This window comes from Plecotus auritus (assembly GCF_963455305.1).
Source record: "Plecotus auritus genome assembly, chromosome: 7".
NCBI lineage: Eukaryota > Metazoa > Chordata > Mammalia > Chiroptera > Vespertilionidae > Plecotus > Plecotus auritus.
In genome coordinates this window covers 117,587,142-117,597,993 of record NC_137774.1, presented here as the reverse complement: position 1 = coordinate 117,597,993, position 10,852 = coordinate 117,587,142, and the positions used below count along the sequence as shown (strand labels likewise).

Sequence of the window (10,852 nt, the reverse complement as noted above, 5' to 3'; positions counted from 1 at the left end):
AACTAGTTGGTATGTACACTACCCATAACGTATAGAAGGCAGCTATGCTCACCACTATACCACCAATGCAAGCATAGCGTCATTGAAATAAATTGCTTCTATAAGCACATATGTAGAAATTCCCGTTAGCAATTGATACACACTTCATATGATACACAATACATAAATACATTTGAATGCCCAGCACCTTCTTTTAGATAGAAAAACTTCCACAATAATTTCAGCAGTCCTGTGGGCTGAATAATTAATTAGAGTTGCCCAGAAAATCTGTTACTGATTCTTTTTTTTTTATTCCAGCAACTTAATATTAATAATAGAACAGGCTGGGTGATAATGATGAACAGGTTTCCATGGCCTACTCATGTCAACAGCACAGCAACAACTATGTTCTCTGAAGGACAGGAACCTTTCACAATCAGCTGCCTGAGCATTGCCAGGTACTGGGTTAAACTGTAACAAAGATATAAAAAACTAAAGCTGTGAACATATAATAGTACAAAAGAAAAAAAGCAGGTATTTCAAGTATGCATTTATAATTTGATTTTATCATGATCCCTTTTGCCTCCTTATTGGTTAAATCTCAATTATTTTCTTATTCTTGCTGTCAGCTTTCGGTGATCTCCTTGCCCCATTGAGGCCACAGTAGATCTTGAAGCGGGAGGCATGGATGGAAAGGTTTATGATAGGGAATGAAATGATCATGTACAGTTTGTATTCTTTGAACACTTGATGCCTTAATTGAATTCATTCTTGAGTACTGAAAGCTCCCTGAGATGAACAAAAGTAGTCTCAGTTGATACTGAAGCCCTTTTTTATATGCCAAACATTTTCAGAACTGGGCAACGTATTTAGAGAACAGAAAGCACAGGGTAACAAAGCAACGTGAAGCTAAAAAGGCACTACCCAATGCATCTATGAGATAAACTTCAATGCACAGAACAGTGAATGGCTGGGATGCTTTTGCTGTGGCCTTAAAATTGTTTAAATACATTTGTCTAAAATGCAGTAAAAATGGCAAGGTACCTTGCTGATGCTTTTTAGGACATAGTTTAAATAAGTTCTGAGATTAATTTTACATATAAGATTTACTTGTGACTTCAAAATTTCTATAGAATTCAGTTAAAGGCTACTCAAACAACTTATTCACAAATGGTCAAAATTAAGATTCTATAAATCACCTACCTATCTTTGATTTATTAAGTCCATCAGATTGTTCAACTTTACATTCATAACATGTGCCTAATTCTTTTTAAATTTCCAAAAGATAAGGGATTAATGATAAAGTACATATGTTCTATCCATTTGTAGCTAAGCATCTCCTTTATTCTATTTTGTTTTCTTAGAGACACATGAATTTTCAGAAAATATAGTCTCCCATATCACACAGTTCTAACATATTTTAAAAAATAATACCATATATCATTAATATATTAAGAACTGTACTGAGAATATCCTTTTTCGTGATTTCATATACATTCTCCACGCTATTTTTTCTTCTTTTTTTTTTTTTTCAGACTGTCTTTTCTAAAAACAAAGCATACATACTCTGCGTGCTATTCTTTCTTCAAACGGCCTTGCCTGAAAAACAAGAAGCCAGCTGAGTTGTTTCAGACCAAGAGTAGAAGTGGAAACAGAGCACTTCTGCTTTCAAAAGAAACAAGTTACCATCAGAATCACAGTGTAGCGTGAGTTACCAGCAAGCAGGCCTACTGGTCAATTCTGTTATTCGCTACAACATCCTAACTCACTTTATTAATAACTCCATGTGCTTCTTTGAAAACATATTCATATGATAACACTGAATAAATTTAACCACAGAAAAAAATGTTGGTCAATTTAATTCATTCAAAGTGCAAAATACTGACATACAGTTTCATTGTTAAACCTATTAAAATGAATCATCTCTGTTATGGAAGCAAAATTCATTAGTTATTTCTGCACTGAGAAAATTTATGCTATAAAGAACATGCCAACCTTCCTATTTGAATAAGGGGGGGATATCAAATAACTGGAAGTCACATTTCAGCCCTATCAGGCAAACATTTACTCTTAAAGGGCAAAGTGCTTCCACAAAATTATTATGAAATGTAAACACCATGGAAGTCTTCCTTCAAATAAAAATAAAGTTTGAGTTTTAAAAATTTTAAATACCTAGAGAGAACTTTCACATTAATAGAATAACACATTAATATATTATTTTCACAAAAAGAAAATGGTTTGTTGTGTAGAAACATCAGTATAATCTTTGGTACCAAAAGTACATTTTTTTTTCGGCTAATATTACCACCTCAGGTGACATAGAACATCTTTTCTTTAGAATGGTTCAAGATTATTTAATGGTACAGTTTAGCTGGTACCTTCTATATCACAGGAAAAAAATCTGGAGGTTTAGAGTTGTGCAAAATAAAACTTTTTTACAAAGTCATTGTGTGATTGCTCTTTAAAAATTTAAGAAGTTTAAAAATGATCACATGAAGGTTATTTATCTCATTCATATTTGTCTTAGAAAGGATTTCTGAACACCCCAAACCAAAAGAGATTCCAGACAAATAAAAACAGAAACAGAAACACAAAACTCATGATCAGACTCAGAGTCCTGACTGAAGGCATTTCCTTGAGTTGTTTAATCTTGTGTATTTCGCTGCTCAGTTTCCATCTTCATATCTGCTGACAAGGATGGTTAATTTCCCCAAGGGCTGAGTTGTATTCCCGCTGTTCCTCTTCTCATGTGCTTGGCATTGCAGAGGCAGCCCGACAGTGATGAACATCTTTGTTTCAGTAACTAATGACAAGTGCATTGTTGGAACTTGTAAACACTACTGATTATACATTCAAGCTGTGTTCTTCGTGGAAGTGGCACTTACTAGGACCCTTGAAGTCAACATATTTAACTTTTAGAGCACTTCGCAGGTATTTCATCAGCTGGTAGTGGATTTCTCATGAATGTCCTTGATCACCTTTCAGGTAATTGGTGGATGCTGAAACTCAGTCTTGTTTTGGATCCTATTTTCAGATCTTAAGAAGCATCTTCAGAAAAGAAGTGCATATTCAGTTTGTTTGTCTGTTTTCAAATGTGCTTTATTGCTTTACACACTTTCCTGTTGTCAGTTTCAGAGCGCCTCGATTGTGTAGCACATTTAATGTTTTGAACTCTAATGGCATTCTGTGAGGACTTGCATTAGAAAAGTACCTATATTTTAAGTCATCATAGTAATGATATTTGACGGCTTTTCCATTCAAATCCTTAGGGAAAGGCCAGAATCCATACAGGTGAATTTCATCACAGAATCTTGTGGCAAGTGTATACATGAGGAGACCTGTACTGGGTCTTTTGATAGGAACTTTGTTTGTCAGCCAGTAACTGGAAAAAACAACAGCACACACACATAGAAAAGATAATTTAGAGAAATATACAACATAGCTTATATCAAATATACTATGAAGAATTGAAGTAAATGAAATTTGAAAAGTATCTTTATTAATAATACACAAAAGATTACTGAAGAAATATATTTCTTAAGCATTTAGAATACGAATGCATTTATTTTATTATATTGCTAATTTTTGAGGTCATATAATTAGCCAGGGTACCTGAAATGTAGGTAAACATTGTTGTGTAATCTTGTATTAAAAATAAATTAGTAGCAAATATTTATATACAGACTGGAATCTTCTCAGAAAGTGTTAAATATGTTGGGAAAGGCATAGTAAGTGGGCAGTGACTAAGTAATCTCCTGGAGAAAGAGAATTTGAAACTATGCTTATAGTTTTTCAAAACCTCATATTTAACTTAAAAAACCCAAACAAATAAATGCTTTACCTGCATTATACTAACTTATTTCTTCAACTTCAATTGTCCAAGTCATATTTTATTAAGGCTAATTAAAAACATTGCCACAACCCATAGAAGAACAACATAAAACATATATTTGCAACTAATTCACCACTTATTCGGTTTAACATTTTGTAAAATTGGTAAAATATATGTCAGTGCTAATAAGTATTTTATACTATTCATTTTAAAAGGCATTAAAAAAGCCCAAAATGTTATAACCCATCATTGTTGCCACACTTTGTTCATTTGAAAAGCATGCAAACTCAGAAGTTAATCAGCACCTCTAGTATGGAAGGGGGTTCCCAATAGTTCTTGATATATTCATTATCTTGTGTGGAACCCGCTGAAAGAATAAGGGTATAGATGTTCCCCTATTTCAAAGTTGTCCAATAATAAATTGTCTGTTTTTAAAAAATTTTGTTTTAATTAATATCTATTTGAGGAAATATATTTCTGCCATCCAAATGTAAGGGGAAAATTATTAGATTTTGGTCATAGTTGTATTTAAATACTTGGCTTAGATTTTATATATTATTATTTCAATTTTTAAAAAATAATTCATGAAGCTATTCAGGGGAGAGCAAATATATCTAGACTATTGAATATGAAAAAAACAAAATTTCATTTTACTTTATTTGATAGAGAAATATTGGACTTTCAAACCTCATTCCAACATCTCAAATAGGAAAAAAATATACTTTGCCATTATCATTCCTTTTTTTTTTCTTTGTACCCCTCTTTAAACCAGAATTGACCTTTTACATTTTTATTTTTCTTGGGGTGAAGGCCACATGCTGACTGTATTAAGCAATGTGAAATGCATCATTGACCTTTGGTTATGACAGTTGTTTTAAGAAAGCTTATCCTTCAGTAAAGAAGGTTCATAAGGAATTTTCAGAGAAGAACATCTAAACATTGTTTCACAACCCAGAGGTAGCTGAATGAGCAAAGACTATACAATGCATATTGATCACATCATGAGGGAACCCAGACGTTGATTCCATGCCTACAGTTTGAATACATTGAAGAAGCTGGTTCAGCCTGCAGTTGGTGGTTGTTAGTATCTTTGAATACATTAAAAAATGTTGAACTGTACACTTAAAAAAATATTTTTATCAGGGAGTGCCAATTATTTGGAATAGTTTGGCAGTATGAAGGTCATGCTAAATTATGTATTTTAATCTTATTCTAAGATGAGAAAAAAATAACTACCATGCAATAATATAATGTTATCTTATTTGTAGTAGAAGCCCAGTGCATGAATTCGTGCACAGGTGGGGTACAGTTGGCCCGGCCCCAACCAGCAGATTGGGGCCGGGCCTGTTGGGAGGAGGAGATGGCCGGAGGTTGGCCAGCCGGCCCACCCCGACTGGAGCCCGATCAGGTCCGGGCTAGCTGGGGGCAGGGGCCACGGGCAATTGGCCGGCGGGCCCCAACCCTGATTGGTGTGGGGGACTACTGGGGGTGGGGCCGGCCATGGGGAGGGGCTGTGGGTGGTGGGCCGGCCGTGCCCGTCCCCTAATGGGGTAAGGGCCCATTGGGGGCCAGCAGCCTGTGGGAGGGGCCATATGTGGTTGGCTGGCCGGCCCTGCCCCTGATCGGAGTGGGGGGGCCAGTCAGGGGTGGAGCTGGCTGGGAGGAGGGGCCATGGGCCAATTGAGGTGGTGGAGGCCCATTGGGGGCAGGGCAGGCCTGGAGGAGGGGCTGCAGGAGGTTGGCAGCCGGCCCAACCTCCTGATTGGGCCAGTTTGCTGGCCACAGTGGGTGTCATAGCAACTAGACATTCCGGTCGTTCCAGCGTTCCGGTCGCTGGCTTTTGATATATATACTAGAGGCCCAGTGCATGAAATTCATGCACTTGGGAGGTTCATTCAGCCAGGCCTGCGCCCTCTCGCAGTCTGGGAGCCCTCGGGGGATGTCTGACTGCTACGGAGGTGGGAGAGGCTCCCGCCACCACCACTGTGATTGCCAGCCGTGAGCCAGTCTCAGGGTTTCTGGCTAAGCAGTGCTCCCCCTGTGGGAGCACACTGACCAACAGGGGGCAGCTCCTGCATTGAGGGTCTGGCCCCTGGTGGTCAGTGTGTGTCATAGCAACCAGTCATTCTGCCATTCGGTTAATTTGCATATTAGCCTTTTATTATATAGGATAGATAGGAATGAAAGATCATATTAAATGTGACTCCATGGGCACATTATAAATAGATGCTTTTCATTTCTTAATTCTGGTGAGATATGCTGGAATCCACTTAAATATGGTTGGTCATAGACAAAATACCAAAGCAACTCCTATATGTAATACAAATAAGCAACTCTAATGTTAGGAATGCTGAAGGCAAAATTATTAGTCTATTTAAAAATAGTGTCAGAGGTGAACAATCACTCAACATTTTTAGATTCAGGCACCTTATAACATAGCACAGAGTTAGTGAGGTTGTCCTCTTACCCTCAAGTACCTGACATCTAAATGCAGAGCAGGCAAATGAGCATCATGGGAAGGTCAGCACATCCAGAGAAACATAATCCATATAATAAAAGCCACGGTGACCATTACAGTGGAACGACCAGAATGACCTGTCACTATGATGCACACTGACCACCAGGGAGCAGATGCTCAACGCAGGAGCTGCCCCCTGGTGGTCAGTGCGCTCCCACAGGGGTACACTGCTCAGCCAGAAGCCGCATTCACGGCTGGCAAGCGCAGCGGCGGTGGCAGGAGCCTCTCCCGCCTCTGCAGCAGTGCCAAAGAGCAGCCAGCCGAGCAGTAAAGAGTGAGCAGGTGGGCTGGAAGGAGTGAGGGATCCTGGATTGTGTGAGGGATATCTGCCGGGGGTTCCAGACTGCAAGAGGGTGCAGGCCGGGCTGAGGGACCTCCCCAGTGCCTGAATTTGGTGTACTGGGCCTCTAGTCTATATATATAAAAGCCTAAGTGATTGGCCGACCAGCCGACCATTCGACCAGCCAACCGGTAGCTATGATGCACGCTGTCCACCAGAAGGTAAAGGCTCAACACAGGGATTCTGTCCTACATATTTGTCAATATGTTGGTTCATTCTGTGGAGTAATCTATGTGTAGGGGCTATATAAAGTAAAACTTAATGCAGTCATCCTGGGCATGCTGAACTAGAACATCTCTGGTATTTTGCTTTCAACTGTTCAAATAGTCCTTTCATGTATTCCCAGTCTGCAGTATGCAACATCATATGAATTCATTTTTTTTTAAAGTGCATAAAACTTAATTTTGTTTTAAAACTTTTAGTAAAGTCAGTGATACTTATTTTTAAAGATTATGAGATGATTTGTCTTGCCATAAAAGTAAGGTTGGTGATAATCTCTTTAAAAAAAAAAAAAAGAACTTTCAGTACTGTACATCCTGAGAATAATTCAGTCCACCATGAATTAATTAATCCTTATATTATTTCAGGGAAGCAAAAAATGATCTTATATCTTCTTCTTGTGTGAGGAAACAAAAAGACAGAGAGGCATATTTCATGCGATTTGGCAAGCTAGGAGTAAACCCAGGAGTAAAACACACAAGCAATCTATTGAAAAGTAGCAAAGATAATAAAGTAGCAAAGATAATAATAAATTACTGAGTATCCACAATGGGCCAGAGATAGTGTTAAGAGCTTTAGGTATGCTGTTGTTTTTTTCCTTCATTTAATACTCACCGCAAACCTATGAATAGATAGTATTTCACATATGAGGAAACCAGGCTTGGGAAGATTATATAACCAGTTTAAGATCACGGAAATTGTAGGTAATGGAACCAAGATTTAAGCCCACATCTATCTGACTATAATATTTTCAATTTTAACTAAAAAGAAATTGATTTCTTTAGTTTTCAAGATCATTCAGCTTGAAATAGCAAATCCCAGGGTCTAGTTTCCACACTGAGTTCATATGGGGAAAAATGAAAGATCTATATCATGTTTTGGTTATTAACAGTCAGCTGTTGGTAATGTTTTTCACACAAAGGTTTTTGGGTTTTTTGTTTTATTCAAAGGTAAGAGCTGACCAATATATAGGAGCCCCTTTTCCCAAGTACACTCTCAAAAGTATTTAAATCAGAAGAGGATTTTATAGTTTCAATATATAACTTACTTAACCACACTGCAAATGCCAAAGGCAGTGACACTGTATCAAAGGGTAGGGATTTCCATGCAGATTTAAAATGTATTTTGAAGTGTCATGAAAATGAAAGCAGGAATGTGTAACCTCAAGAGGTCAATCTGTCAATATTTTTATCTGTGAGCCCTTTGTATACAGAGGTCTGTATTAAGCAGGTGATAAAAAGAAAACAGAAAATTCTTTCTGCAGAAGCCTTCGTAATCTACACACAGAAAATATTTATCCACCTTCCTAAGCCTAATTCATCAGAGGCACAGAGGAATTATGGCATGTGGAAAAAGAGTAGGAATAATACCTTAGTCCCAATAATCTCTATAGTCTGTTTGGTACCTGTTTATGTTATTTGATGTCCACTATAGAAATCCAGACTTTGACTTTAGCTCTGAATTTCATTCTTTTTCTTTTTATCTGGCCAGTTCCCTAGTCAGTTTATGTGTAGATGCAGTGTTAAGAAATTCTCGATCTACCTAAACTATATTGGTTTTGCCAAGTGTCACATATTTTATTAGTGAAAATATAACTCTAATTACTGCGATAGTCATTCCACTTGAAACTCAGTTTCAAAGTACTTTCACATGAACCTTATAAAATTCTGTTATATATGATATAGTATATATTAGTATTCCTACTTCACAGGAGCAGTTAATAGCTTAAGAAGTAAAATAACTTGTCCAATTTTGCTCAACCAGTGCATTGTACATTGATATGTTGGTAAATGTTTAATAGCAGACACTGATTAGGGGAGACCAGTACAGATCTGCAACATTTGCCAATTTCCGTGGTGTAAATATTCCCATCACAGCTGATTTCAGGCTTCTAACCTGACATCAGTGAACACTGAGATGGGAAGAGATGACATAATCAGCTCTTGCAAGCCAGCTCCAGTGTACCACTGACTGCAGAAAAGACATAGAAAATATTCCTCCTGACCTGTAACTCCATAAGATTTGTACAAGAAAATTCAAAGTTAGAGAAATGTGCCTTTGAGAAATTTCCAGGTAGTTGTTTATTTTTGCCCTGTTTGTAAAGAGAGAAGATAGGGGAATGACTTGCATATCTGTAAAGATAGCTTCACTACATACTAATACAGAAGTTTAACATTATTTATCTACACTAGAGGTCCGGTGCACGAAATTCGTGCACTGCAGGGTGGGGGTGTCCCTCAGCCCAACCTGCACCCTCTCCAATCTGGGACCCCTCGGGAGATGTCTGACTGCCTGTTTAGGCCCAATCCAGGCAGTCAGACATCCCTTTCACAATCTAGGACTGCTGGCTCCCAACTGCTGGCCTGCCTGCCTGATTGCCCCTAACCACTTCTGCCTGCCAGCCTGATCACCCCCTAACCACTCCCCTGCCAGCCTGATCAATGCCTAACTGCTCCCCTGCCAGCCTGATCATCCCCAACTGCCCTCCCCTGCATATTCCCTCTTTATTAGATAGGGTTTTTTCTTTAGCATATTGGACAGCCCTAACTGGTTTGGCTCAGTGGATGGAGCATCAGCCTGCAGACTCAAGGGTCCCAGGTTCGATTCTGGTCAAGGGCATGTACCTTGGTTGGGGGCACATACCCAGTGGGGAGTGTGCAGGAGGCAGATGATTGATGTTTCTCTCTCATCGATGTTTCTAACTCTCTATCCCTTTCCCTTCCTCTCTGTAAAAAAATCAATAAAATATATATTTAAGAAAAAGAAACATTTAAGATTCCTCCATACCTGCCTGGATGGTGTGACTCAGTGGTTGAGACCCCAGGCTGCCACGCCTGGCAGGGGATGCCGCCGCGGGGGGTGCGGGCCCCGACCAGGCTGCCATATGAGCCTGGCCAGGGATGGCGCCATTGGGGGTGCGTGCCCCACCAAGCCCAGGCTGCCGCCCCTGGCCGGGGATGGCACCACGGGGGTGCGCTCCCCGGCCAGGCTGAGACCCCAGCCCAGGCTGCCTCCTCAGACCGGCCAGGCTGAGACCCCAGCCCAGGCTGCCTCCTCAGACCGGCCAGGCTGAGACCCCAGCCCAGGCTATGGCCGGGGATCGCGTCAGGCGCTGGCGCCTCCCAGCTGGACACCCCAGGCTGCCGCCGCTGGGCAGGGATCGCTGCATGGGGGGGCGTGCGCCTTGCAGCTGGACACCCTGGACTGCCTCTGCTGGCCAGGGTGAGACCCCAGCCCAGACTGCCACCATGGCCGGGGGATCGCGTGGCTTAGGTGCGAGGCCCTGCTGGCCTGAGGCCCCAGCCCAGGCTGTGGCCGGGGATCGTGCTGGGCACTGGTGCCTCCCAGCCGGACACCCTGGGCTGCCGCTGCTGGGTGGGGATTGCTGCATGGGGGGTGGGTGCCTTCCAGCCAGACACCCCAGACTGCTGCTGCTGGGCGGACTGGGGGACTCCTGCGGGGCTAAGAGGATTGGGCGCCGCCATCTTGTGGCTATGGGCACCGCCATTTTGTAGCGGAGTGACGGTTAATTTGCATATTACTATTTTATTAGATAGGATAATAAAAGCCTAAGCGACTATTATGGCAGAACAACCAGAACAATTGGTCGCTATGATGCACACTGACCACCAGGGGGCAGACGCTCAATGCAGGAACTACCCTGGTGGTCAGTGCGCTCCCACAGGGGGAGCGCAGCTCAGAAGCTGAGCTCAGGGCTGGCGAGTGCAGGGGCAGTGAGGAAGCCTCTCCTGCCTCCATGGCAGCGCTAAGGAGCAGGGAGCCGAGCGGTAATGAGCAGTGAGCAGGCAGGCGGTAAGGAGTGAGGGGTCCCGGACTGCGAGAGGGCACAGGCCAGGCTGAGGGACCCCTCCTCCCCCAGTGCATGAATTTCATGCACTGGGCCTCTAGTTATGTAATAAAATAGATATATCTATTTCATCTCATGGTATTTTAGCACAGTGCT

At 41.2% G+C, this 10,852-nt stretch overlaps 1 protein-coding gene across 1 annotated transcript in view; it reads right to left on the bottom strand.

Annotated features, from left to right (window-relative positions):
* Positions 1-1,511: 1,511 nt before the first annotated feature.
* ST8SIA4 (ST8 alpha-N-acetyl-neuraminide alpha-2,8-sialyltransferase 4) overlaps positions 1,512-10,852 on the bottom strand; it is an 87,611-nt gene continuing 78,270 nt past the window's right edge. The window contains exon 5 of the mRNA XM_080680560.1: positions 1,512-3,361. Coding sequence (XP_080536686.1) covers positions 3,079-3,361 — 283 coding nt within the window. The 3' untranslated portion in view covers positions 1,512-3,078. The remainder of the gene's footprint in view (positions 3,362-10,852) is intronic.